The following is a 26,169-nucleotide window of genomic DNA, read 5'->3' as shown; positions in this document are numbered from 1 at the left end:
CAGCAAAATCAATGTGCACCCTTTGCCATGGAGATGAGGGCCACTCGCATGGATGTAGAGGAGCTTGTGGTGGGGCGTTTTGGACCTTCTGGCATCCTGCACAGCTCTTGGTCATCTCTTCGATTTCTCTATCGATTCCCGGCCACCACACAAACGCTCTGGCTAAGTTCTTCATTTTTACCCCACCCAGATGACCCTCATGAAGCTCATTGAGCACTCTATCTGTCAACTTAGGTGGAATTACTACTCTGGATCCACACATCAAGGTTCCTCTGCACACTGACAGCTGTTCTCTTCTCGGCGAGAATGCTGGCAGCAGTGGTTCGCCATGTGCTGGCCATCCCTTCACCGTTAAATCATAGACCCGTGATAGTGTTGGGTCATTTCGTGTTTCCTTTTCTATGTTTGCATTCGTCACAGGGAGACATTTCACTATGGTCAAGTGGAATAACTCCATTGGATCCACTGCAAGGTCTTCTTCTTCCACCGTCGGCAACAGTAGGCGTGACAATCCATCAGCATTCCCATGCTGTTTAGTTCCTTTGTACTCGATGTCATATTGGTGTGCCCCTAGGAAAAGGGACCACCTCTGCAGCCGTTGCACTGTCATTATCGGTGCGCCCTTCTGAGGGTTGAAAATGGAGACAAGAGGTTGATGATCGGTTAGTAGAGTAAATTTTTGACCGTGCAGGTAGTGATTGAACTTCTTCACCCCCCACACTAGGCTGAGGGCCTCTCTGTCAATCTGGGCGTAGTTACGCTCGGCAGAAGTTAACGAGCGTGACGCAAAAGCTATCGGCCTCTCTAAACCATCAAGGAATTTATGTGACAGTACCGCCCCAATGCCGTAGGGAGACGCATCACACGCCAGTCTGATCGGCAGTGCTGGGTTGTAGTGAGCCAATACTTCTCTTGAAGTGATTAAGTCCTTACTCTTCTGAAAGGCCCGCTTACAGTCATTGCTCCATTTCCATGCTACTCCCGTTCGTAGCAGGGCGTTCAGTGGGTGCAGGATTGTCGACAAATTCGGCAAAAACTTATGGTAGTAATTCACCAATCCGAGGAATGACCTCAGTTGCGACACATTTTCAGGCGCTGGGGCCTTAACAACCGCTTCAATTTTGTCAGGGGACTTATGTAACCCCTCTTCATCAATCACGTGGCCACAATACGATATCTGTTTCTTAAAAAACTCGCACTTGGGGCGGTTGGCTCGTAGCCCATGTTCCCGTAGTCTAGTGAGCACCTGTTCTAGGTTGTTAAGGTGTTCACTGTCATCTTCACCTGTTACAAGGATGTCGTCCAAGTAACACTGAGTCCCCGGAATCCCTTGCAGGACTTGTTCCATCGCTCTTTGCCATATCGCCGGAGCCGATGCTACTCCGAATACCAATCGATGATACTGGTAAAGACCTTTGTGAGTGTTTATCGTGAGATACTTCCTAGAGGATTCTTCAACCTCCATCTGCAAATATGCTTGTGCTAGGTCAATTTTTGTAAAATGCTTCCCTCCAGACAGTGAGGCGAAGATGTCTTCTATCCTTGGAAGAGGATATTGTACTGTGTGAAGGACTGGGTTCACCGTCACCTTGAAATCCCCACAGATTGCTTAACGTTTTCTTCATGACAGGAACGATGGGTGTCGCCCACTCGCTCCAGTCGACCTTAGACAACACGCCTGCATTCTCCAGCTCTGCCTCGACGGCTGGGCGAATTGCATATGGTACCGGTCTTGCTTTGAAAAACTTGGGAATTGCATTCTCTTCTATTTTTATCGAGGCGGTTACGCCTTTAAGAGTGCCCAGTTCTTGTTGAAATACCTCTTTGGCGTTAGCTAAGATTGTTGACAATCGTCCAGGAGTGACGTCTTCATCTTTTTTACTGTCCACCGTCATTGCATGAATGGAGTGCCAATCTAAGCTTATCTTCCTGATCCATTCACGTCCCAATAACGGTGGTCCACCATTTTGCAGTATGTAGAGATACAATTTCCGTATTTTCTTGCCGTTGTATTCGACAGGCACCCTTATTTTTCCTCTGGGGTATACTTTTTGCCCCGTATACGTCGTCAAGACGATGGATGTCTCTCTCAAGGGTATGTGTGAGAATAGCCGCTCGTAGTCTCGTCGATTCATGACGGTTAGCGCTGATCCTGTATCCAATTCCATTTTAACTTGGGACCCTGTTATCGTGAGGGTGACCCAAATGGTTCGGTGATCCTCTTTTGCGATTACATTGTGAAGTTTGAGACAGCTTAGTCTCCTGTTCCCGGATTCACTATCGCTCATCTGGTCTACGGAACTACTGTCCGTCATCTTTTGTACTTGTACGGTTCCTTTGTAGCCTTTTTGTTGTCGCTGGTCTTCTTCCCAGACCTGCAAACTCGTGCAATGTGTCCCATCTTTCCGCATTGCCTGCATATTTTGTCCTTGGACCAGCAGTCCTTCTGGTCATGGTTAGTTCTGCCGCAGCGATAACATTTTGCAAATCCCCGTGTCATTTCGTGGGTGCCGTATTCCTGTGGCTTTTGTTGAATTTCCGCAGCTCCCCTGGCTGCTGCTTCGTACGATACTGCCACGCTGAAAGCCTTATCTAGCGTCAGCTCTTTCTCTGAGAGTAACTTCTTCTGTGTTCCTTCACTCAGGAGTCCACAGACAAATTTGTCCCGTAGTGTATCTGCCAGTCCTGCTCCGAACTGGCAGTGCTTTGATAGCTTGCGTAGTTCCGTAAGGTACTCAGCATTGCTCTCATCTTTATGCTGAGTTCTCCTGTGGAATTTAAATCTTTCGGCTATCAACAGCGGTGCAGGGTTTAGGTGTTCCTGTAGGACAGCAACAATTTCGTTAAAACTCTTCGCCTTCGGTTTGGCTGGAGTAATCAGGTCCCGCAATAGGCCGTACGTTCTAGCGCCCATTAAGTTTAGCAATACCGATGCCTTTTTCTCATCGGCTATTTCGTTTGCCTCGCAATATACCTCGACTCTTTCCACATACGTGGTCCAGTCCTCTATTGTATTATCAAAGGCAGTGATACAGCCAGTCTTCGGCATCTTGAAAATCTAAAATGCCGCCTCCCGCGCTTTGCCTTCTTCCCCGATTTAACAAAATGGCGCCTCCCGTGCTTTGCCTTCTTCCCCGCTGATTAAGATGGCGCCTCCCGCGCTTTTGCCTTCTTCCCCGCTGTTGCTAGCGCTGCTTTCCGCGGTTTCCGTTGCAACCTGCAGCTCCTCGCGGTTTCCTGCGCGTTTAATATTTCTTTTTTTTAAATTATTTTCCCGTCGTGGAACAACCCTGTGGGACTCTTGCCTCCCTCTTCTCAGGTCTATACGCAGCCCGGCTTCGTAGCACCGGCCGCGCCCTGTGTGCTCCACCCTCGCTCTCTCCTCTTCCCGACAACGCTGCTCGGCCCCGTTGCAAGCCACCCGCTCGAGTTCGCGACCGCCGCAGCCCAGGAAGGATCAGTGTACTACCTGCCACCAGCCCGATTAGCTGAAGCACCGTCGACAGGAACCAGGCCCCGCTTTCGACAGCTTCTCCAGCAATCTTCAACTCCGCTAACACAGGGGCGGATGCCCACGGTCGACGCCCGTTTCTACTGCTTCTTTCTTCCTTCTGGCCTCGACCTCTGCTCACTTCGCTGCAGGAATGGATCCCAGGAGGTGGTGCAGACTGTAGGTAAGTTCGTATCTGCTCGTCGCCAGTATTATGTCCGTGTATGATTGAGACACGGACAGCAGGAGTTGAACAAAACAAGTCTTTACTGAAAGGAATCAATCGGGAAACTGAAACTACAGAGGCTTACTAGCGCCTTTTATACAGGGGTGGTCACTGCCGGTAGTGCAGTCTGAGACCAGTTATTCTCTTAAAGGTACATACACAACACTCCCTGCATCAACCCTGTCAAGCCCTGTAAGAATTTTGTATATTTTGCACATTTGAGCACAAATTAACAGTACCCTAAACAAATCCCTACGTAATTCAGGATGTTGTCAAAAGCACCGGTGGGAGGGTGTAATTACAGTGTGGCAGGTTTACATAGAATGTTTCCATTGTTAATATAGACATAGGAATTTATAGTGGAAATATATAAAAATAAGCACAGAATATAAGACTTTAAAATGGTTCTGAAATACATCTGTGTGCCCTGGACCAATTATCAATGGTGTCTAGCTCTGTTTCACCTGAAGAACACACTTTTTCTTGACTCCCCATGTACTGTGGGAGATCGACTAGTAAGTTAAAATACTTCTGTGCTAATTGTGGGCACAGTCCTGGCCATGGTTACTATCCTGCATAGAGTTAAAGTACTGTGCTCAGGCATAGGTTATGGACAAAATCCTATACATTATAAAAGTCCATTATAAAAGATGTAATAGCAGAGCACTTGGAAAACAGTGACAGGATCGGACAAAGACAACATGGATTTACAAAAGGTAAATTGTGCTTGACTAATTTACTGGAATTTTTTGAGGATGTAAACGGTAGAATAGATAAGGGAGAACCAGTGGATGTGGTGTATTTGGACTTTCAGAAGGCTTTTGATAAGGTTCCGCATAAGAGATTAGCGTGCAAAGTTAAAGCACATGAGATTGGGGGTAAGGTACTGACTTGGATAGAGAACTGGTTGGCAGACAGGAAGCAAAGAGTTGGAATAAACGGGTCTTTTTCCGAGTGGCAGTGACTAGTGGGGTACTGCAGGGATCGGTGCTAGGACCCCAGCTATTCACAATATATATTAATGATCTAGACGAGGGAACTAGATGTAATATCTCCAAGTTTGCAGACAACACAAAGCTGGGTGGGCGTGTGTGCTGTGAGGAGGATGCAGAGAAACTCCAGTATGATTTGGACAGGTAGGGTGATTGGGCAGATGCATGGCAGATGCAGTATAATGTGGATAAATGCAAGGTTATCCACTTTGGTGGCAAAAACAAGAAGGCAGATTATTATCTGAACGGCAATAGATTGGGAGAAGGGGAAGTGCAACGAGATCTGGGTGTCCTTGTGCACCAGTCGCTGAAGGTAAGCATGCAGGTGCAGCAAGCGGTTAAGAAGGCAAATGGTATGTTGGCCTTCATAGCGAGAGGATTCGAGTACAGGAGCAAGGATGTCTTGCTGCAGTTGTACAGGGCCTTGGTGAGACCACACCTTGAGTATTGTGTGCAGTTTTGGTCGCCTTATCGGAGGAAGGATGTTCTTACCATGGAGGGAGTGCAGCGAAGATTCACCAGACTGATACCTGGGATGGCAGGAATGACATATAAGGAGAGATTGGGTCGATTGGGCTTATATTCGCTGGAGCTTAGAAGAATGAGAGGGGATCTCATTGAAACTTATAAAATTCTAACAGGACTAGACAGACTAGGTGCAGGAAGGATGTTTCCGATGGCAGGGGAGTCCAGAACCAGGGGTCACAGGCTAAGGATAAGGGGTAAGCCATTTAGGACAGAGATGAGGAGGAATTTCTTCACCCAGAGAGTGGTGAACCTGTGGAATTCTCTACCACAGAAGGCAGTTGAGGCCAATTCATTAAATATATTCAAGAAGGCGTTAGATATATTTCTTAAGGCTAAAGGGATCAAGGGATATGGGGAGAAAGAAGGGACAGGGCTCTGAATTTGGATGATCAGCCATGATCTCATTAAATGGCGGAGCAGGCTCAAGGGGCTCCTATCTTCTATGTTTCTGTGTTACACAAACATCCTTCACATGTGCAATTACAAAAACCGAAATTGTCATTATAGTGAAAGACTGCCACTGGATAGATATTTTAGCACCTTTAAAAATAAACCTGGGTTAAAAATAAATCTGGGTTAAAACATCTTCTATCAGTTGTAGAAACGAGCCCTTTGACACCTCAGCATCTAACTCCTAGATAGTTTTTTTAAATTTTATTTTTCAGATGACCAATTTTATACAATATATAAATGGTCTGCTCTTTGAAACCAAAATACTACTAACATAGACATAACACTTTGAATAGTTAAAATTGAACTTTTATTACAATCAACAAATATCATTGACCCCAATACATTATACACAACTGATGCGCTATCAATTACTCATAAAAGACTGAGAGTTAGAAGAGTAACTAAAGGCTTTTATTAACAACAGAATGGAGGTCTGCCTCGCGTGGTCGACCGGTCCAGGATACAAAGGGCTGGGGAGCAGTCACCTTTATACTAGGACCTGTGGGAGGAGTCAGCCGAGGCATGTCCAGGCATGTACACAGTGGAATACAAACAGGACGAACAGGAATACAAACAGTGGTTTATCACATTCACCCCTTGTTTAAAATTGAGTCCGGCGGGGTGAAGTGTATTAAAAGTTAGTGTATTGGAGTCTCTCCGGAGGTCTTCTCTGCCGCTGTGATCGGCGTGGCGACGGCAGGGGTAGTGAAGCTTCCGGCGTCGAGGTCAGCGTAGGCTGTGGCACAGGCGTGTCGTCCTCGTAGATGTCGAGCGGGTCGCGGGGCCCAGGCCTGCCGTCTGCTGGGGCTGGATATCGGATCGTGGGGGGGGGGTGGTAGTGGGTAGTGGGTTACTGCGGCCCCCGAGGGTGCAAGGTCTCTTATGGAGACTGTGTCCTCCCGCCCGTCCGGGTATGCGATGTAAGCATACTGGGGGTTGGCGTGGAGGAGGTCGACCCTCTCGACCAGGGGGTCCGTTTTATGGGTCCTCACGTGTCTTCTCAGTAGGACCGGCCCTGGGGACGTCAGCCATGGCGGTAGCGATGTCCCCGATGTGGACTTCCTTGGGAAGACAAACATTTTCTCATGAGGGGTGGCGTCAGTGGCAGTGCAGAGCAGTGACCGAATAGAGTGGAGCGCATCGGGGAGCACATCCTGCCAGCGGGAGGTTGGAAGGCCCTTAGACTTTAAGGCTAGCAGGACGGCCTTCCAAACTGTCGCATTTTCTCTTTCCACCTGTCCGTTCCCCCGGGGGTTGTAACTGGTGGTCCTGCTTGTGGCAATACCCCTAGTTAGCAGGTACTGACGGAGTTCGTCGCTCATAAACGATGAGCCCCGGTCGCTATGGATATAGCTGGGGAAGCCGAACAGGGTGAAGAGGTTGTTCAGACATTTAATGACCGTGGCACTGGTCATGTCCGGGCAGGGGAAGGCGAACGGGAAACGGGAGTACTCATCAATAATATTGAGGAAGTACACATTGCGGTCGGAGGAGGGGAGAGGCCCTTTAAAATCAACGCTCAGGCGCTCGAAGGGGCGAGTGGCTTTTATCAGGTGAGCCCTGTCTGGTCTATAAAAGTGCAGTTTGCACTCAGCGCAGACTTGGCAGTTCCTGGTCATGGTCCTGACCTCCTCAATAGAGTAAGGCAGGTTGCGGGCCTTGATGAGGTGGAAGAACCTGGTGACCCCCGGGTGGCAGAGGTCATTGTGGAGGGCCCGCAGTCTATCGATCTGCGCGCTGGCGCAGGTGCCACGCGATAGCGCATCCGGGGGTTCATTTAGCTTCCCGGGCCGGTACAAGATCTCGTAGTTGTAGGTGGAAAGTTCGATTCTCCACCTCAAGATCTTGTCATTTTTGATTTTGCCCCTCTGCTTGTTGTTAAACATAAAAGCAACTGAACACTGGTCAGTGAGCAGGGTAAATCGTTTTCCGGCCAGGTAGTGCCTCCAATGACGCACAGCCTCCACAATCGCCTGGGCCTCCTTCTCAACAGCGGAGTGTCTGGTCTCCGGGCCTTGGAGGGTTCGTGAAAAGAAGGCCACGGGTCTCCCCGCCTGATTGAGGGTAGCGGCCAGGGCAAAGTCGGACGCGTCGCTTTCCACCTGGAAGGGGATGGATTCGTCCACTGCGTGCATGGTGGCTTTGGCAATGTCCTCCTTGATACGGTGGAAAGCTAAGCGGGCCTCTGCCGTCAAGGGAAAAGAGGTGGACTTGATCAGCGGACGGGCCTTGTCCGCATAGTAGGGGACCCACTGGGCGTAATAGGAGAAAAACCCTAGGCACCTCTTCAGGGCCTTGAGGCAGTGGGGCAGTGGAAGTTCCATAAGGGGACGCATCCGGTCGGGGTCGGGGCCGATGACTCCGTGTTCCACAACACAGCCAAGGATGGCGAGGCGGTTTGTGCGGAATATGCACTTCTCCTTGTTATATGTCAGGTTTAGGAGTTGGGCGGTGCGGAGGAATTTTTCGAGGTTTGCGTCATGGTCCTGCAAGTCACGGCCGCAGATGGTCACATTGTCCAGATATGGGAAAGTGGCCTGCAACGCATTTTGATCTACCATCCGGTCCATCTCCCTTTGGAAGACGGAGACCCCGTTGGTGACGCCAAAGGGAACCCTAAGGAAGTGATAGAGGCTGCCGTTTGCCTCAAAGGCAGTGTACTGGCGGTCCTCAGGGCGGATGGGGAGCTGGTGGTACGCTGATTTCAGGTCAATGGTCGAGAAGACGCGGTACTGCGCGATCTGGTTGACCATATCAGCTATACGGGGGAGTGGGTAGGCGTCCAGCAGGGTGTAGCGATTTATTGTCTGGCTGTAGTCGATGACCAGGCGCTGCTTCTCGCCGGTCTTAACGACCACAACCTGGGCTCGCCAGGGGCTGGTGCTGCCCTCAATAATCCCTTCTTTCAGGAGCCGCTCCACTTCGGTTTTAATGAAAACCCTGTCCCCGGCACTGTATCGCCTGCTCTTTGTGGCGATGGGCTTACAGTCGGGGGTGAGGTTAGCAAACAGTGGTGGGGGGGTGACTCTGAGTGTGGAGAGGTTGCACCTGGTGCGCGGTGGGCAATTTGGAAGCTGCTGGCTGCGGACTGTGAGTGGGGGTAGGGGTCCACCGTACGCCATCGTAACACTTTTAAGGTGGCACTGAAAATCTAACCCCAGCAGGACGGCAGCGCAGAGGTCAGGCAGGACCAGAAGTTTAAAATGATCGTACACGGTCCCGTCTACTACGAGTGTCACCACGCAGTAGCCGCCGATGTCCGCCGACTGGGACTCGGAGGCCATAGAAATCCGCTGTTGCGCAGGCAGGACTGGGAGAGAGCAACGCCGCACCGTGTCGGGGTGGATGAAGCTCTCCGTGCTCCCAGAGTCAAAAAGGCAGATTGTATCGTGACCATTTACCTTAATGTCCATTGTGGAACTGGCCAGTTGGTGCGGTCTCGCTTGGTCCAGTGTAACGGATGCCAGCGTAGGGGTCGGTGTGTCGCTGCAGGTATCAGATGAGGCGGTGTCGGGGGCCTGCTGCGTCCCGGCTGTCGTCCAAGATGGCGGCGTCCATGATCCCCATGTGGCTGGAGGCGTCCAAAATGGCTGCTGTACCGGTGATTCGCACATGGCCGGGGAGGTCCAAGATGGCGGCCCGCATGGCCCACACGCGGCGCTGCTGGGGTTCGGGGTGGCTTTGGCCCTGCAGACGCTAGCGTAGTGTCCCTTCTTCCCGCAGCCCGAGCAGATCGCGTTTTTCGCCGGGCAGCGCGCTCTGGGGTGTTTTGCCTGGCCACAGAAGTAGCATTTCTGGCCTTGGGGCACTGCTGTCTGGCCTTGGGACACTGCTGCGGTAGTTGGGCCATTGTTGGGGTGTGGCTGGGGTGGCACGGCGCTATGAGGCGGTCCTACCGTGTCCCAGGCTGTCATTCCCCGCGGCGTCCACGGTGCAGAGGAGTAGGCATCCATGCCCTGGTAGGCTGCATCCAACGATAGTGCGAGTTCAGAGGCCTTGTTGAGGTCGAGGTTACTCTGCTCCAACAGTCGCTGTCGGGTGTAATTGGATCTGTGGCCCGCTACAAAAGCATCCCGGATAAGTTCCTCTGTGTACACGGCGGCCTTTACATCCTTACAACCACAGGCCCGGCCAAGCACAGACAGTGCCTGAAGGTATTCCACGGTCGATTCCCCAGGTTGTTGTTTACGACTCCCCAGGAGGTGCCTGGCGTACACTTCGTTCACTGGGCGCGTGTACTGGTCCTTGAGGAGCTTGATAGCGTCCGCGTACGAGGTCGCGTCTTGGATGACCGAGTACACTCGGTGGTTCACTTTGGAGGTCAGGACATCCAGTTTGTCCTCGTCCGATTTGATTGCTTCGGAGGCGGTCAGGAATTTTTCGAAACACTTAAGCCAGTGAGTAAACTTGGTGGATGAGTCCGCCTCCCGATGATCTAAGTCCAGGCATGCTGGTGTGAGGATCTTCTCCATTATAAAAATGTTGTTAATAAAATTGATGCGCTATCAATTACTCATAAAAGACTGAGAGTTAGAAGAGTAACTAAAGGCTTTTATTAACAACAGAATGGAGGTCTGCCTCGCGTGGTCGACCGGTCCAGGATACAAAGGGCTGGGGAGCAGTCACCTTTATACTAGGACCTGTGGGAGGAGTCAGCCGAGGCATGTCCAGGCATGTACACAGTGGAATACAAACAGGAATACAAACAGTGGTTTACCACAACAACATAGCACAAACAGCATATTCATTGACTCAGCATGAGCTGTGGCTGCTGGTACATAAAAAAAAGGAAAGCCAGTCTGCCAGAATACCAATGCTGGGCTGGAGGTAGATATTTACAAGTGGCTACAATTATTTGGATTTTCCTATTTAGTTGCTTTTTCCATCAGGTATTTGAGCAGTGGCCTTAAGGGATCAGGCAGGTTACAAAAATATCTAATTGTCACAACCATGCTCCAGATGACAGACTACCCACGAGCAATGTCATGGGAGATTAATTAGTTTTAAAATAGTTATTTTCCAGCTGTGTATTTACTCAGGTAGTCCCTCTGTATCAAGGCTATTTGCTAACAGTGAGATTTTATATAAAACAGCTTGTTAGAAAGTAGACTCAATGCTGCCTTTATATTTGAGATTGAAACAGGCTGGAAACGCAGTGGAATGAATGCTGTCTTTTATAATGTGCAGTGAGACACAGTAAACTGGTAACATTTATTTACAGAGTTTCCACCCACCCTTATATTAAGTGACTCATCCTGGACCTGTCAACTATCCTTATCATAGAATCGCTACAGCACAGAAGGAGGCCATTCGGCCCGTTGAGCCCGTGCTGGCTCTCTGCAAGAGCACTTCAGCTAGTCCCACTCCCCGCCCTTTCCCATAGCCCTGCAAAAAATTTTCCTTCAAGTACTTATCCAATTCCCTTTTGAAAGCCACGACTGAATCTGCCTCCACCACCCTTTCAGGCATTGCATTCCAGATCATAACCACTCGCTGCGTAAAAAAGTTTTTCCTCATGTCGCCTTTGGTTCTCCTGCCAATCACCTTAAATCTGTGTCCTCTGTTTCTCGACCTGTGTGCCAATGGGAACAGTTTCTCTCTATCTACTCTGTCCAGACCCCTCATGATTTTGAACACCTCTATCAAATCTCTTCTCAACCGTCTCTGCTCTAAGGAGAACAACCCCAGCTTCTCCAATCTATCCACATAACTGAAGTCCCTCATCCCTGGAACCATTCTTGTAAATCTTTTTTGCACCCTCTCTAAGACCTTTACATCCTTCCTAAAGTAAGGTGCCCCGGATTAGACACAATACTCCAGTTGAGGCTGAACAAGTGTTTTATAAAGGTTCATACCGTCCTTGCTTTTGTACTCTATGCCTCTATTTATGAAGCCCAGAATCTCATATGCTTTTTTAACCACTTTCTCAACCTGCCCTGCCACCTTCAATGATTTGTGCACATATACCCCCAGGTCTCTGTTCATGCACCCCCTTTAGAATTATACCCTTTAATTTATATTGCCTCCCCTCGTTATTCCTATCAAAATGTATCACTTCGCACTTTTCTGCGTTAAATTTCATCTGCCACTGGTCTGCCCATTCCACCAGCCTGTCTATGTCCTCTTCAAGTCTATCACTATCCTTCTCACTGTTCAGTATACTTCCAAGTTTTGTGTCATCTGCCCTGTACACCCACATCCAAGTCATTAGTATATATCAAGAAAAGCAGTGTTCCTAGTACTGACCCTTGGGGAATACCGCTGTGTACCTTCCTCCAGTCCGAAAGAGTCATTTTTTTTGTGCATGGTGTATTAATAAAAAAACGAAAGCTCTGTTTTAATGGATTGCATCCACATGACTGCCCCATCTAAAAATATTCCCAATGGCATCAACACAACAGGACAAATGCAACAACACATTGAACCAGATTTGACCAGCCTTGGGGATAGGAGAAAAATGAGTTTGGATGAGAGGTAGCTGTTGTGGTAATGGTGGCTGCCCTCGGGATATCTGCACCGAATTGTGATTTCGAGCGCGAGCAGAGGAAGAGTGTGATTCTGCGCGCGGGCCCGGGTCCAGCACCAGGCAGGCAGGGCGCGCGCGCGCGCGGAGCTGCTGGGTCCCGGGCACGCGCACTACTCGGCGCAATGACCGGAGCGGTTACGTTTGGGGGACAGACAGAGACAGTCGGTCTGTGACCAGCAACAGGTCCGTTACAGCACTCCAGGTAACATCTCCTCACTCCCCGTCACACACCGGGAAAAGGTCATCGGATACTCAGCGGGTAACCTGTTGTCACTGTTTATGTGTCATTTCTATTTTTATCTTCCAAAAAAAAATGGGAAGGGGAGGGTTGGGGGGCTTTTGTTGAACCTAAATTTAGTCATCTCTTTAGGAAGGCCTCGTTTCTTTTGCTCAGATATGGTTGTTAACGGTTGTAGCATTTTAATAGTTAGCAGTGCCGAGCCGGTGACCTTTTATTGTGCTTGCATGGGAAGCCAGACCGTGAACCGGCAATTACACCTGCTGCTGGAGCCCATTTTCCGTTTAATTGCAAATAAATGTGTATGTTTTATAAATGTAGGTTATTCGCGTATTTAGTATATTACAACCTCGGAATTGCAACGATATGAACTTTTACAGCTGTTTGTGTTGTCCGTCCTGTGAATGTTAACTTTATTAGGGAGCAACTCAAGCCTCCATCCCTCCCCCACCGTTTTATGTAAATGATGAGTATGGCAATATGAATATATACAAAAAACAATTCGTGGGTAGATTTGTTAAGCCTTCTGTGCTTTAGTTTATTTTTATAAGGACACTACTTATTATAGTAATTGCAAACTGACCAAACGCCAGAAAGGGGGAAAATGTGAATAAGCACTTGAATTCACGCAGAGTGATCAATACCTGGCGCAGTGTTCAGGGGAAGGAAGTGGAGGCAAAGAACGGGAGTTGATCAAGAGGCAGCTAGATCCTGTGATGTGAATTAGGATTGTTTTCCATAGATGAATGAGCTAGATAGCCAGAATAAACTCCTTCATCAGTGCTGATCTTTGTGGAAGAAATGCTCATAAACTAACTATTTGATATTTTCAGTTGGATAATTTGATAATACTTATTCCAAATTTGGTTTGGTATGGTTCAGTGGTCATTGGTGGTATTTCAGTGATCTGAGTAGATCTATTAAATGTCTGATTATGTGCACGTAATAAAATTGGACAAACTGCAGAGGTAACTGAAACTGTTATCACTCGAACAAAATGCTTCATTAAGTATTTTCTTAGAAACAAGAAGAATGTTTGTTTACTACAGATATATATGCTGATTGTTGGTATCCAGTCTTGGACGAGGAACTATTTCCTCCAGTTAAATATTGGGAAGACTGAAGCCATCGTCCTCCGCCCCTGCCACAAACTCTCTATTCTTGCCACCGATTCTATCTCCCTCCCCGGCTATTGTCTCAGGCTGAAGCAGACTGTTTGCAAGCTCGTCGTCCTATTCTTGAGTTTTCAACCATTAGAAAGACCAGCTACTTCCACCTCCATAACATCACCTGCCTCAGACCATCTACCACGGAAACCCTCATCCATGCCTTTGTCATCTCCAGATTCGACTATTCCAAAGTCCTCCTGGCCAGTCTCCCATTCTCCACCCTCTGTAAACATCAGTTCTTCCAATATACTGCTACTCGTATCCGATCACGCATCACCCCTGCCTTTACTGACCTACATTGGTTCCCAGTTCCCCAGTGCCTCTAATTTACACCTTCCTGTTAAATCCCTACATGGCCTTGCCACTCCCAATTTCTGTTACCTCCTCCTACAACTTCGCCCCCAGCCCCCAGACTCTCCAATCTTCTGACTCTGGCCTTTTGTGAATCATCTCCTAGTCTTCACCCCACCATTGGCAGTCATGCTTTCAGCTGTTGAGTCACCCCATGGTCTCTAATTCCCTCCCTAAACTTCTCCACCTCCCTCTCCTCCTTTAAGGCCCTCCTTAAAACCCACCTCACCTCCTAATATTTCCTTTGTCTCAATATCCATTTTTATCTGATTATGTCCTTGTGAAGCATCTTGAGAGATTTTTCTGCATTCAAGATGCTATATAAATGCAAGTTGTTGTTGATTGTTAGTAAAGCCTATTTCTCTTCCATCCATTTTGCAGTAATCCCAAATTATACTGCCAGGTCTGGCTCTGCTGTGTTGTGGTGATTCAACATTTCCTCCCCCGCTACCAAATGCACATGCCAGATTTGCATTAGGGATGTTATCAAGAAGCTGGTGACTTTTATGGACTTACTCACTGGTCTAGACATACTATATTAGACAGGTTATGGGAGATTAGAATTATGCGTTGGGTTTCCAACGCCAGATTCCTTTGGACTGTAGAGATAGTCTTGCTAATCGTCTTTGATGTACAATGCTTATTTCCTCAATGTGTATTGTTAGATGTTGCTACCTTCATAATTGGCTTGCGCCAAAGTGCTCTGCAAAATAGCTTGGTCACAATGACTGTGTGTGTGTGTACTCTTCATTTATCTTTGGTTAAATTTATCTTGTGCTTATTTTCCTTTTATACAATATTGTGTAAGAATTAGGATTGGAAAACCCTTATCTCCAAGAAATCTTGATTCTCTGGGTTGGGACTGTTGTGGAAAAAACATGAGGGTTTTGTCCCATTTAGGGTAGTCTTTGCTTCTGCCTTTCCAATCCTCTGCCATCCGTGTTCTGTTTTTTGATCCTTCTCAACCTTCGGCTCCTAGGTTTTTGGTGTTTACGGTAATTTTGAGTCTTTAGGTAATTCTAGCATTAACCGTCACATTAAACTAGGTTATTCACTCCTTTACTGGACCTTGTATGTTCCTTTAAGGCATTGTGGCAATGTTTTGGCAAGAGCCACAATCCCAAGGACCATTCTCCAGTAAAGGGCCTACAACACAGAGTGTTGGGATATTGTCTGTAGTTTTAATATTTAATATTTACTCTACGGCTGCTGGGGCAATTCTATGCTATCAGGTGCTGGAGAACAAGAACTGAAGGGAGAACCGCATTGAATCAAAGCAGTCAAGATTTCCTGCTGGGGAGTCTGTTTTTCTGCCATTGTTTCACATTGTAGCACACAGTTTTTCTTTGTGTATTTGGATAATACAACAACATTTGTAAATAATCCAAGGTCATTTACTCTTCTTTCTTGCACCCCATTTCTCTGGCTGAGACAGACTGACTTTTACCTTTCTCCTGAATCCACTATCTCCAATTACAATGTGTTGTGCTGAATCACACAGCACCGTAGCATGTTAACTGGCATAGTTAACATGAGGAAGCAAGGCCTGTTTTGTTCTCTGATCAGGTGATAGGTAAATAACATACAATATATCTATTCAGATTAACATTGTGATGCCCACGAGAGTAGAGTAATGCAGAAGTAATGTATCCAAGTTTGCTGCTGATACAAAGCTAGGTGGGAAAGTAAACTGTGAGGGGGACACTAAGAGGTTGCAAAGGGATATAGACAAGTTAAGTGAGTGGGCATGAAGGTGTTAGATGGAGTATAATGTGGGGAAATGTGAAATTATCCACTTTGGTGGGAAGAATAGAAATGCAGGATTTTTTTTAAAAGGTGAGAGACCAGTAAATGTTGGTATGCAGAGGGATTTGGGTGTCCTTGTACACAAATCACAGAAAGTTAGCATGCAGGTGCAGCAAGCACTTAGGAAAGCAAATGGTATGTACGCCTTTATTTTAAGGGGGATGGAGTATAAGAGTAAGGAAGTCTTGCTGCAATTATATAGGGCTTTGATAAGACCACACCTGGAGTACTGTGTACAGTTTTGGACACTCTGGAATCAAGAGATATGGGAATCGGGTGGGAAAGTGGAGTTGAGATTGAAGATCAGCCATGATCTTATTGAATGGCGGAACAGGCTTGTAGGGCTGTACGGCCTACTCCTATTTCTTATGTTCCTGTATAAGTATGTACCAGTTTGCTGGAGGGTCTTGTTAAGACTACTTAGTCATTTGCAGCAGTGAGAGAATCTAATTTACTTCTTGCTGAATGAAAATTAACAAGTGGAGGCAGTTCCACAGCCATTAAGCCTTTGGCTAATGTCTTAAAGTAAGAACTGAATTGGTAAAGGATGTATTACTGCATTTTCTACAGTATTGAATTTGATTAAATATTTTTTTGAAACATTAGGAACAGATTTTGGAATATACAAACACAGCCAGAGGAGGAAAAAGTCTTGAGGCTTCTCTAACAATAGTTTATCGTGCAAATGTACCATGTGATGGCATTGAGCTGTACAAACTTTGGAAATCCTTTTTTTCAGGTTGAAAATATTTAAACTTGCATGATCAGTTTAGTCCCACTTGCTAATGTCAGGCACCATTTGCAATGGCTATTTTTAGCTCTCTATGATTACCAAAATATAGTCACAGATTCCTTTCTTATTCATGCAAACATACAAAAATGACAGGCAGGAAAAGACCAACTGGTGCATCAAGCCTGTCCCACACAGTCATGATACGTGAAGCATCACAATTAGACACCCCTTACCCACCAGCAGATATGTAATCTCCTAGGACAGATAAAAACCCAAGGCCAATTAGGGGAAAAAATCCAAATCATAATAGAAAAGACTTCATTCACTAGATATGACTGTCTGTTTCTATAAATCAGGTATTTGGTGTTCTTCACCATTCTATAGTAAGAGTATGTTTTTATTTCCATTTAAATATAACAACTTTTTTATTTCTGATACCCAGACAGGAAAGTGCTTGTGGAGCTGTACTGTTTTTGAATTTTGACAATAGTAGCATCAATACTGTCAGGACAATGGGGAACACCAGCAGTGATCGCATGGGAGCAGATCGCCTTGGAGGGCACAAGTCCCACCGTACTGACATTATGGGAAGTTCTCCATCATCAAAGGAGAACGAACGTCCTAAAATCATGGTGGACAGCACAGACGACCCCAACGTCTTTCACACACAAGACTCAAAGGTACAGTATGAAGCTATGCTTCTTGTTTGTAGCCGAGTGGATATATAAGTTCCTCCATTTAAGAACAAATTGTTTGTAAGCTGTCTTGCTGACAGTAACTGCTTTTCACTATCAAATTTCAAGGTGTCGTTCAGTTACCCTTAGAGACACCAAGCTGCCAGCCTAGGCTCAGTGTTAGCACTCTCCTCTGTTAAAGAGGGTCGTAGGTTCAAGCCCCGTTCCAGAGACTTGAGCACATAATCTAGGCTGACACTTAGTGCAGCACTCCCTCAGTACTGCACTTGTCGGTGGTGCCATCTTTTGGATGAGATGTTAAACCGAGGCCTTGACTGCCCCCTCAGGTGGACATAAAAGGTCTCGTGGCACTTTTCGAAGAGCAGGGAGTTCTCCTGGTATCCTCGACAATATTTATCCTTCATCCAACACCATTAAAACAGATTATTATTGCTGTTTATGGGACCTTTCTGTGTGCAACTTGGCTGCTGCGTTTCCCTACACTACAACAGTGGCTATACTTCAAAAGAACTTAATTGGCTGTAAAGTAATTGGGATATCCTGAGGTTGTGCATTGCACTATATAAATGCAATTTTTTTTCTTTCTACATTGAGTAAGAATTCTTAATCATTGTATTTGGTAAAGCAGTTTAAATATTTCTTTGATGCAAATATATTGTGTGGTGTTACACTGAGCCTTATAGACCAGGAAGGTACCAGGTTAAATCCCTGGCCTATGTTAAGTTAATTAATCTCAGCCAGGGTGGTATTGGGGTTGAGACAGTTGGCATTTGTGTCCTATGCTAGTGAGGTAAAAAATAAACTAGGGCCTTTGTACTTGATTGAAACCCATTGACCCTGCTGGCCGTATGTGTCTGTGGATGCCTGGTGAGGACGAGATTGTTTGAACAGGGTGGTGCCCCTCTTCAAATGATCAGTCTAGGTTCAGATATGAAGAATGGCTGCATGGATGACATGCTATAAATGCCCATGGAATTGTAAAACAGTGTGAGTTACTAATAGTTCAATTTATACATCTTGAAAAATAATAAAATATATTTTTTAAAAACTGAACTACTTATGATATTTAAATATTTAAAAACTTGCACAGCAAAACAAAGATTAGGAAAACCATCATCTATTATATATTCTAACTAACAAATGCCCTATTTGTAAAGTGATGGCATGGATAGAGGGAAGGCAGCATGATAGAAAGCAGAGAGTATGAGTAAATGGATGTTTCTCAGATATACAAGATGTACCATAAGTGGCTATTGAAAATGAACCAATCAATTTAAGGATATATTTACACTGCCAGTTTAGTGTTGGTGCAAAGCACTTCCTGCTTCTGGGCCATCTACAGAGTGGGAGTTCTTGAGAGGGTAGTCTCATACTATTTTGGTTTAATACCACACTGAGTGTAAATTCAACATGGTTTGCAAATTTCTCAAGCGGTCTAGTAGACCCCCATGACAGTTTGTAAACCTACCTAACCTTAATTTAATAGCAGAACTGAGAGGTTATACCTTATCAGGAAAGATTCAACAGATTGGGGCTCTTTTTCTCTAGAAAAGAGAAGGTGATCTGATAGAGATCTTTAAGATTATGAAAGGATTTGATAGGGTAGACTTAGAAAAGATGTTTCCACATGTGGAGGAGACCAAAACTAGTGGCCATAAATATAAGATGGCCACTTATAAATCTAATAGGGAATTCGGGAGAAATTTCTTTACCCAGAGAGTGGTTAGATGTGGAACTCGCTGCCACAAGGAGTAGTTGAGGCAAATAGCATAGATGCATTTAAGGGAAAGCTACATAAACACATGAGGGAGATAGGAATAGAATGATACGTTGATAGGGTTAGATGAAGTAGGATGGAAAGAGGCTCTTGTGGAGCATAAACACTGGCCTGGACCAGTTGGGCCAAATGGCCTGTTTCTATGCTATACATTTGATGTAATGAATTAACATTTTTGACTGAGTAGGGATTCTCCCGTTCCATTTAAATATCTAAATTTCTAATTTTTACAAGACAACCCTGTGTTTGCATGCATGCATCCAGGCATGCACCAAGTTCTTTCCTAAAAAGGACAGTTGAAGTTAGGAACCAAGCACTGTAAACTGGGTTCTGTCTAAATGCACCATAATTGTAAATTAGATAAACTTTTGAATAAGAAAAATATTGAAGGATACAGGGCAAAAGCAACGAGATGTGAGTACTACAGGTTGCTCCAATGCAGAATGTTATTAGGTAAAAGGGCACCCTTCTACACTGAAATTTCTGATTGTACTCGAGGAGAGTAGATGGATTCCAGAGGGAGGTCTGTTTGTGTGTACTCTTTGCATTTGTATATTAAAAGGCACTTTCAGTAGTATTATACCTAATACTAAGCACGTGAGAGTATATCTTGAAGAGGAGGGAGTGTGTATATTGTCTTTTATTTTAACATAATGTATTTTCAGATTTTTTTTGTGCCAAGAGTGAATGAGCAGTCTGTGCTGTGGAGTATTCTGCCTCCAGTATTAAACAACTCTCAACATTTGATGGGAGATGAAAACAAAAAATGCTGGTCTATCAGCCTCTGTAAAGACAAAAGATGGGTTAATTTTTTTAGGTAGATGTACACCAATCAGTAAGTTTTTTTGTTTACAGTTTTATCTCTTTCTTTAATCATGGCTGCAGGAGATGCTTTTCTAATGATGATTGAGAAATGCCTCTCTGATAAATGTGTTCTTCCTTCCCCAATAAAGGGCTCCACCTCTGCACAGTACGGTACCTTATGAGCTGATTTGGGTGGGGGACTAAAGCCATCAAATTGATAGGACCTCTTTTTTCATTTTCAGCTTTATGACACCTAATATACACATAAGAAAATCTCCTTCTCTCTTGGGTGCTAACACTGTTGGCTGACATTCTAACCTAACACTCTAGAAAGAGAATCCAAAGCTCTAGTGCTACCATACAACTGTATAGAAATTGTATTTCTAAATACTGTTTACTTGTACGTGTAACTTTCTCCATTGTTACCTTCTCACTTGTGTTTTGATATTTTAGCCTCTCGCTGATAAGGAATTTGTGTCCTGGCAACCTGATGTGGATGAGTCTGTAAAATTGCCAAAGCAAGCTCGTCCCACAGTTATCCGCTGGATAGGTGGAGGAAAAGAAGTGTTCATATCTGGATCCTTCAACAACTGGAATACCAAGATCCCACTTATTAAAAGGTAAATATATGCAATTTGCAACTAGCTGAAAACCATACTTTCAGATTCTTGTACAGGAGGGAGGGTTTCCATAACAAAACTCTACTGGGTTTTATTAAAATTTTGGTGAGTCAGATGTCTGGCTTGCGTAGAAATCCATCACCATGTTTGAGTCTCCAAACAAAACTATTGAGAAACCCATATAATTTGAGTTTCCATTTGCAGAGGACATTTCTCACCCTGTAGGAATACACCCCAATTATCTAAGTCTAGAAAACCTGGGTGAAAGTTGCCAATAGCCAAAGCCTAAGGAGCTCCAGTCTGCATAGAGGTGCTGCATAGGTATAATACTTCACAGCTTAATAATGCAGAGCATTGTTAGGTTTACTGCTTGTTTAGCTAGGATCATCCACTTATTACTAATATACTGTGGATCACTAGATTGTCATCAGTTGTCTAATGTGCATAGGTTAGAGTTCTTGCTAGATAGACAGCAGGTGCCAGGATAACCTCCCCAATGGCATGATGAGCAACAAAATACCTCCCTCCACCACCCCCCCCATAAAATGTGTGAATATGTTGCAAACATCCTCTTGAACAAAATGGACACATACTATACCTATTCAAATGATGGTTCCATTATTTGAAGGTGTGGAGTTTCAGCAGCAACCTAGTCAAGGTAGGCACTGAACCATGGATATATGAGTGCATGTTCACATATCTGATCTGCAGACAACTCCTTCCAGACTATTGTCCCAAGCCTTAGAGTTTCCTCCTCAGCTTTTTGACATCTGCCTTCATTGTGGTAGAAGGACCTACACAGGAGAGCTTGTGATATGCCAGCCACTTTGAAGTTCTAGATTATGAAGTCCAATGCTGCATGTGACATTCTAAGATCCACCCAGTTTTAATTGATGAGAAATTTGTTTCTCTCCTTGTATGAATTTGTAGATTGACCAACTAGTGCAACAAAATTTAAAAGCTGGGCTTCTGTTAGTAATATGTCTGTGTGTAAGAGGTTAGAAATCCTGTCTAGAGTGTAGATGCCCACTTGACAGTAGGATGACATGCCTTGTTCTATCAATTGCTTGTAGACAGTCTCCTGTTAAGACAAAACTGGATTGTTTCCTTAGACAATGTATGTGAGTTTGCTACTTCAAGAAGATTCAAACTTGTTATCTGCAATGCTTGTCCCACCAAGGTGTGTCCCACTAGCAAGGCTCTTGTGTATTCATGCAATGTTGCATGGTCCTGGAGGTGTAATGGTCTGCTTGAAATCAAAGCAGCTCTTAGTCTTTGTACTCTGATTTGATTGACAGTCTGTCTCCAGAGGCAGCACAAGCTGGGAATAAATCTAACAGCTGCTGGCAATTGCATTACTTTACATGATTTAGCCACTTAGCTCCATGTCTCAGTGATGAGACAGAATTCCATGGTGCATTAAAAACCCATGTATAGTAATAGCACCTAAGCAAAATAATGCTGTGGGGTAAAAGGACTTTAAGGAATCTGAAACTCTTGCTATTTTTTAAATGCTGACTTACTTTATTTGCTTCCCTGTAATTTTACTTATATTACAATAAGTTGCTTGTAGTTTTTAGCCTTAGCTATATGGTCTTGTCCGCTTACCATTTCCCATTGATTTGGAATGGTCTGTAGGAGATGGCTTTACTATTTGCGGTACATATTCCAATGGTATGTGTGCATTGTTCATCCAGTGGCACACTATCTCATACACTCTCAGCACGTGATAAAGTTTTAATCATTAAGAAGTGTGAGCTTGCCTATGAAACCTTGCATTTTCCATTAAGCATGAGTAAAAAGTATTTGCAAGAAACACACATTGCAACACTGTGTGCTCTAGGATTTCTTGTTACAAAGTGCTTAATCCACAACCTCATATAAGGGGCTTTGGCTATGAGGCAGCTTTCCTCTTCAAGGTGTAGTCAGGAGGTAAAACGTGATGAAAAATAGCCACTCTCTGCCACAATAGCCAATGATGAGAAACGGAATTGTGTCTTCTCTGCTCAGAACTGCACCTCTGTAAGGGAGCCGATGCTTTCAGGAGGGGAAGGGAGAAAATTGAGAAGACAAAAAAAATAATTGTGTTTTGATAATCAAGTCTTGGATAGTACAACTTAGCATTTCTGTCTTTTACAGTCATAATGACTTTGTTGCTATCCTTGATCTACCAGAAGGAGAACACCAATACAAGTTCTTTGTAGATGGGCAGTGGGCTCATGACCCTTCAGAGGTAAGTACTCATTTGACTTTTTATTAAGTTTTATAAAACTTGTATTTGTAACCTACAATATCATAGGTGGAGGTGGGGGGGGGAAGCAACATAGTGAAAGGCATTCTTATTACATGCATACTGTAGATTGGGTATTTTGTTTCTTGCCAATTCTCTGAGTCTTGATGAATGTCCGCAGGTTATTTGATCATACCATCCACATGCGTGTACTTTCAGCAGGGGTCGCTGTGACCACCGCAGTCATTGTGAAGACAAAGTCCCATTTTCATACTGAGGACACCCTCCATCGTGTTGTGTGGCACTACCACCGTGCTAAATGGGATTGATGCAGAACAGATCTAGCAGCTCAAAACTGGGCATCCATGAGGCACTGTGGGGGGGCAGCAGCAGAATTGTATTCCACCACAATCTGTAACCTCATGGCCTGGCATATCCCTCACTCTACCATTACTATCAAGCCAGGGGACCAACACTGGTTCAATAAGGAGTATAGAAGAGCATGCCAGGAGCCGCACCAGGCATACCTAAAAATGAGGTGCCAACGTGGGAAAGCTGCAACACAGGACTACATGCATGCCAAAAAGCGGAAGCATCATGCTATAGACAGGGCTAAGAGATCCCACAATTAACGGATCAGATCATAACTCCATGGTCCTGCCACATCCAGTCGTGAATGGTGATGGACCATTCAACAACAGGAGGAGGAGGCTCCATGAATATCCCCATCCTCAATGATGGTGGAGCCCAGCACGTGAGTGCAAAAGACAAGGCTGAAGCGTTTGCAACCGTCTTCAGCCAGAAGTGCAGAGTGGGTGATTTATATCGGCCTCCTCCCGAGGTCCCCACCATCACAGAAGCCAGTCTTCAGCCAATTCGATTCATTACACGTGATATCAAGAAACGGCTGAACGCACTGGATACAGCAAAGGCTATGGGCCACGACAACATCCCGGCTGTCGTGCTGAAGACTTGTGCTCCAAAACTAGCCGTGCATCTAGCCAAGCCGTTCCAGTACAGCTGCAACACTGGCATCTATCTGACAATGTGGAAAACTGCCCAGGATATCCTGTCCTCAAAAAGCAGGACAAATCCAATCCGGCCAATTACCGCCCCATCAGTCTACTCTCAATCATCAGCAAAGTGATGGAAGGTGTCATTGACAATACTATCAAGTGGCACTTACTCACCAATAACCTGCTCACTGATGCCCAGTTTGGGTTCCGCCAAGACCACTCGGCTCCTGACCTCATTACAGCCTTGGTCCAAACATGGACAAAGGAGCTGAATTCTAGAGGTGAGGTGAGAATAACTGCCCTTGACATTAAGGCAGCATTTGACCAAGTGTGGCATCCTAGTAAAACTGAAGTCAATGGGTATCGGGCGGAAAACTCTCCACTGGCTGGAGTCAAAGCTAGCACAAAGGAAGATGGTTGTGGTGGTTGAAGGTCAGTCATCACAGCCCTAGGACATTGCTGCAGGAGTTCCTCAAGGCAGTGTCCTAGGCCCAACCATCTTCAGCTGCTTCATCAATGACCTTCCCTCTAACATAAGGTCAGAAATGGGGATGTTCACTGATGACTGCACAGTGTTCGGTGCCATTCACAACTCTTCAGATAAAGAAGCAGTCCATGCCCGCATGCAGCAAGACCCCTTGACGACATTCAATGACATTTACCATTGCCAAATCCCCCACCACCAACATCCTGGGGGTCACCATTGACCAGAAGCCCAACTGGACCAGCCACATACATACTGTGGCAACAAGAGCAGGTCAGAGGCGAGGTATTCTGAGGCGAGTGTCTCACCTCCTGACTCCCCAAAGCCTTTCCACCATCTACAAGGCACAAGTAAGGAGTGTGATGGAATACTCTCCACATACCTGGATGAGTGCAGCTCCAACAACACTCGAAGCTCGACACCATCCAGGACAAAGCAGCCTACTTGTTTGGCACCCCATCCACCACCTTAAACATTCACTCCCTCCACCACCAGCGTACTGTGGCTGCAGTGTGTACCATCTAAAAGATGCACTGCAGCAACTCGCCAAGGCTTCTTTGGCAGCACCTCCCAAACCCGTGACCTCTTCCACCTAGAAGGACAAGGGCAGCAGGCGCATAGGAACACCACCACCTCCAAGTTCCCCTCTAAGTCACACACCATCCTGACTTGGAAGTATATCGTCATTCCTTCATCGTCGCTGGGTCAAAATGCTGGACCTCCCTCCCTAACAGCACTGTGGGAGTACCACCTTCTTCTTAGGCAGGCAGTCCCTCGGAACAAGGATGACTTGCTTCCACACTAAAAATGAGTTCTCGGGTGACTGATGAGTCCAATGCGGTACCTACAGCCTCTGTCACAGGTGGGGCAGACGGCAGTTGAAGGGGCCAGTAGGTGGGGTGCTTAGGTTGACGTGCGCTCCTTCCACTGTTTGTGCTTGGCTTCCGCTTGCTCCTGGCGAAGCGACTTGAGGTTTTCGGTGCCTTCCCGGATGCTTCTCCTCCACTTTGAGCGATATTGGGCCAGGGATTCCCAGGTGTCGGAGTGGATATTACAGTTTTTCAAGGAGGCTTTGAGGGTGTCCTTGAAGCATTTGCTCTGCCCACCTGGGGCTCTCCTGCCATGTCGGAGCTCTGAGTAGTGTTTGTTTTGGGAGTTTTGTATCAGGCATGCAGACGATGTAGCCCGTCCATCGGAACTGATTGAGCGTGGTCAAAGCTTCGATGCTGGGGATGTTGGCCTGAGCGAGAAAAGTGACATTGGTGCGCTTATCCTGCCAATGGATTTGCAGGATCTTGTGGATGCAGCATTGGTGGTACCTCTCCAGTGCTTTGAGATGCCTGCTGTACATGGTCCATGTCTCTGAAGCATACAGGAGGGCGGGAATCACTACTGCTCTGTAGATCATGAGCTTGGTGCCGGGTTTGATGTCCTGGTCTTCAAACACTCTCTTCCTCAGGCGACCGAAGACCGCACTGGCACACTGAAGGCAGTGTTGGACTTTGTCATCGACGTCTGCCCTTGTTGACAGTAGGCTCCCAAGGTATGGAAAGTGGTCCACGTTGTCCAAGGCCTCGTCGTGAATTTTGATAGGGGTCAGTACTGTGTGGCGGGGGCAGGTTGGTAGAGGACGGATGTTTAGTGTAAGGCCCATGCTCTTGTACGCTTTTGTGAAGGTGTTGACGATGGTTTGGAGTTCAACCTCCGAGTGTGCGCAGACGCAAGCATCGTCTGCATATTGTAATTCGATGACGGAGGATGGGACGACCTTGAATCTGGACTGGAGGCGACGGAGGTTTGCCGTTTCCTGTTCTGTAGATTAGCTCCACTCCAGCGGGGAGCTTACTGAGGGTGTGATGGAGCATTGCAGCAAGGAAGATCTAGAAGAGCGATATGACAGCCTTGCTTGACCCTGGTCCGTACGTGAATTGGGTCTGTGGTGGATCCGTTGGTCAGGATCACTGCTTGCATATCGTCGTGATGGATGGTGACTAACTTTTGAGGGCAGCCGAATTTGAGGAGGACACTCCA

At 46.1% G+C, this 26,169-nt stretch overlaps 1 protein-coding gene across 2 annotated transcripts in view; it reads left to right on the top strand.

Moving 5' to 3' along the window:
* The first annotated feature begins 12,291 nt into the window (after positions 1-12,291).
* Positions 12,292-26,169, top strand: part of LOC147122011 (5'-AMP-activated protein kinase subunit beta-2-like) — a 42,103-nt gene continuing 28,225 nt past the window's right edge. The window contains exons 1-4 of one of the 2 annotated variants that reach the window (XM_085982657.1): positions 12,292-12,417; positions 16,955-17,192; positions 20,242-20,408; positions 22,548-22,641. In XM_085982657.1, the coding sequence (XP_085838783.1) occupies positions 17,025-17,192; positions 20,242-20,408; positions 22,548-22,641 (429 nt within the window). In that variant the 5' untranslated portion in view covers positions 12,292-12,417; positions 16,955-17,024. Of the gene's footprint in view, positions 12,475-16,954; positions 17,193-20,241; positions 20,409-22,547; positions 22,642-26,169 lie in introns of both variants that reach the window. The other variant, XM_085982658.1, reaches the window with a different exon arrangement.

This window comes from Somniosus microcephalus, chromosome 3, assembly GCF_052327205.1.
Source record: "Somniosus microcephalus isolate GS21.2 chromosome 3, FLI_Smic_1.0, whole genome shotgun sequence".
NCBI lineage: Eukaryota > Metazoa > Chordata > Chondrichthyes > Squaliformes > Somniosidae > Somniosus > Somniosus microcephalus.
This window is presented reverse-complemented; position numbering and strand designations above follow the sequence as displayed.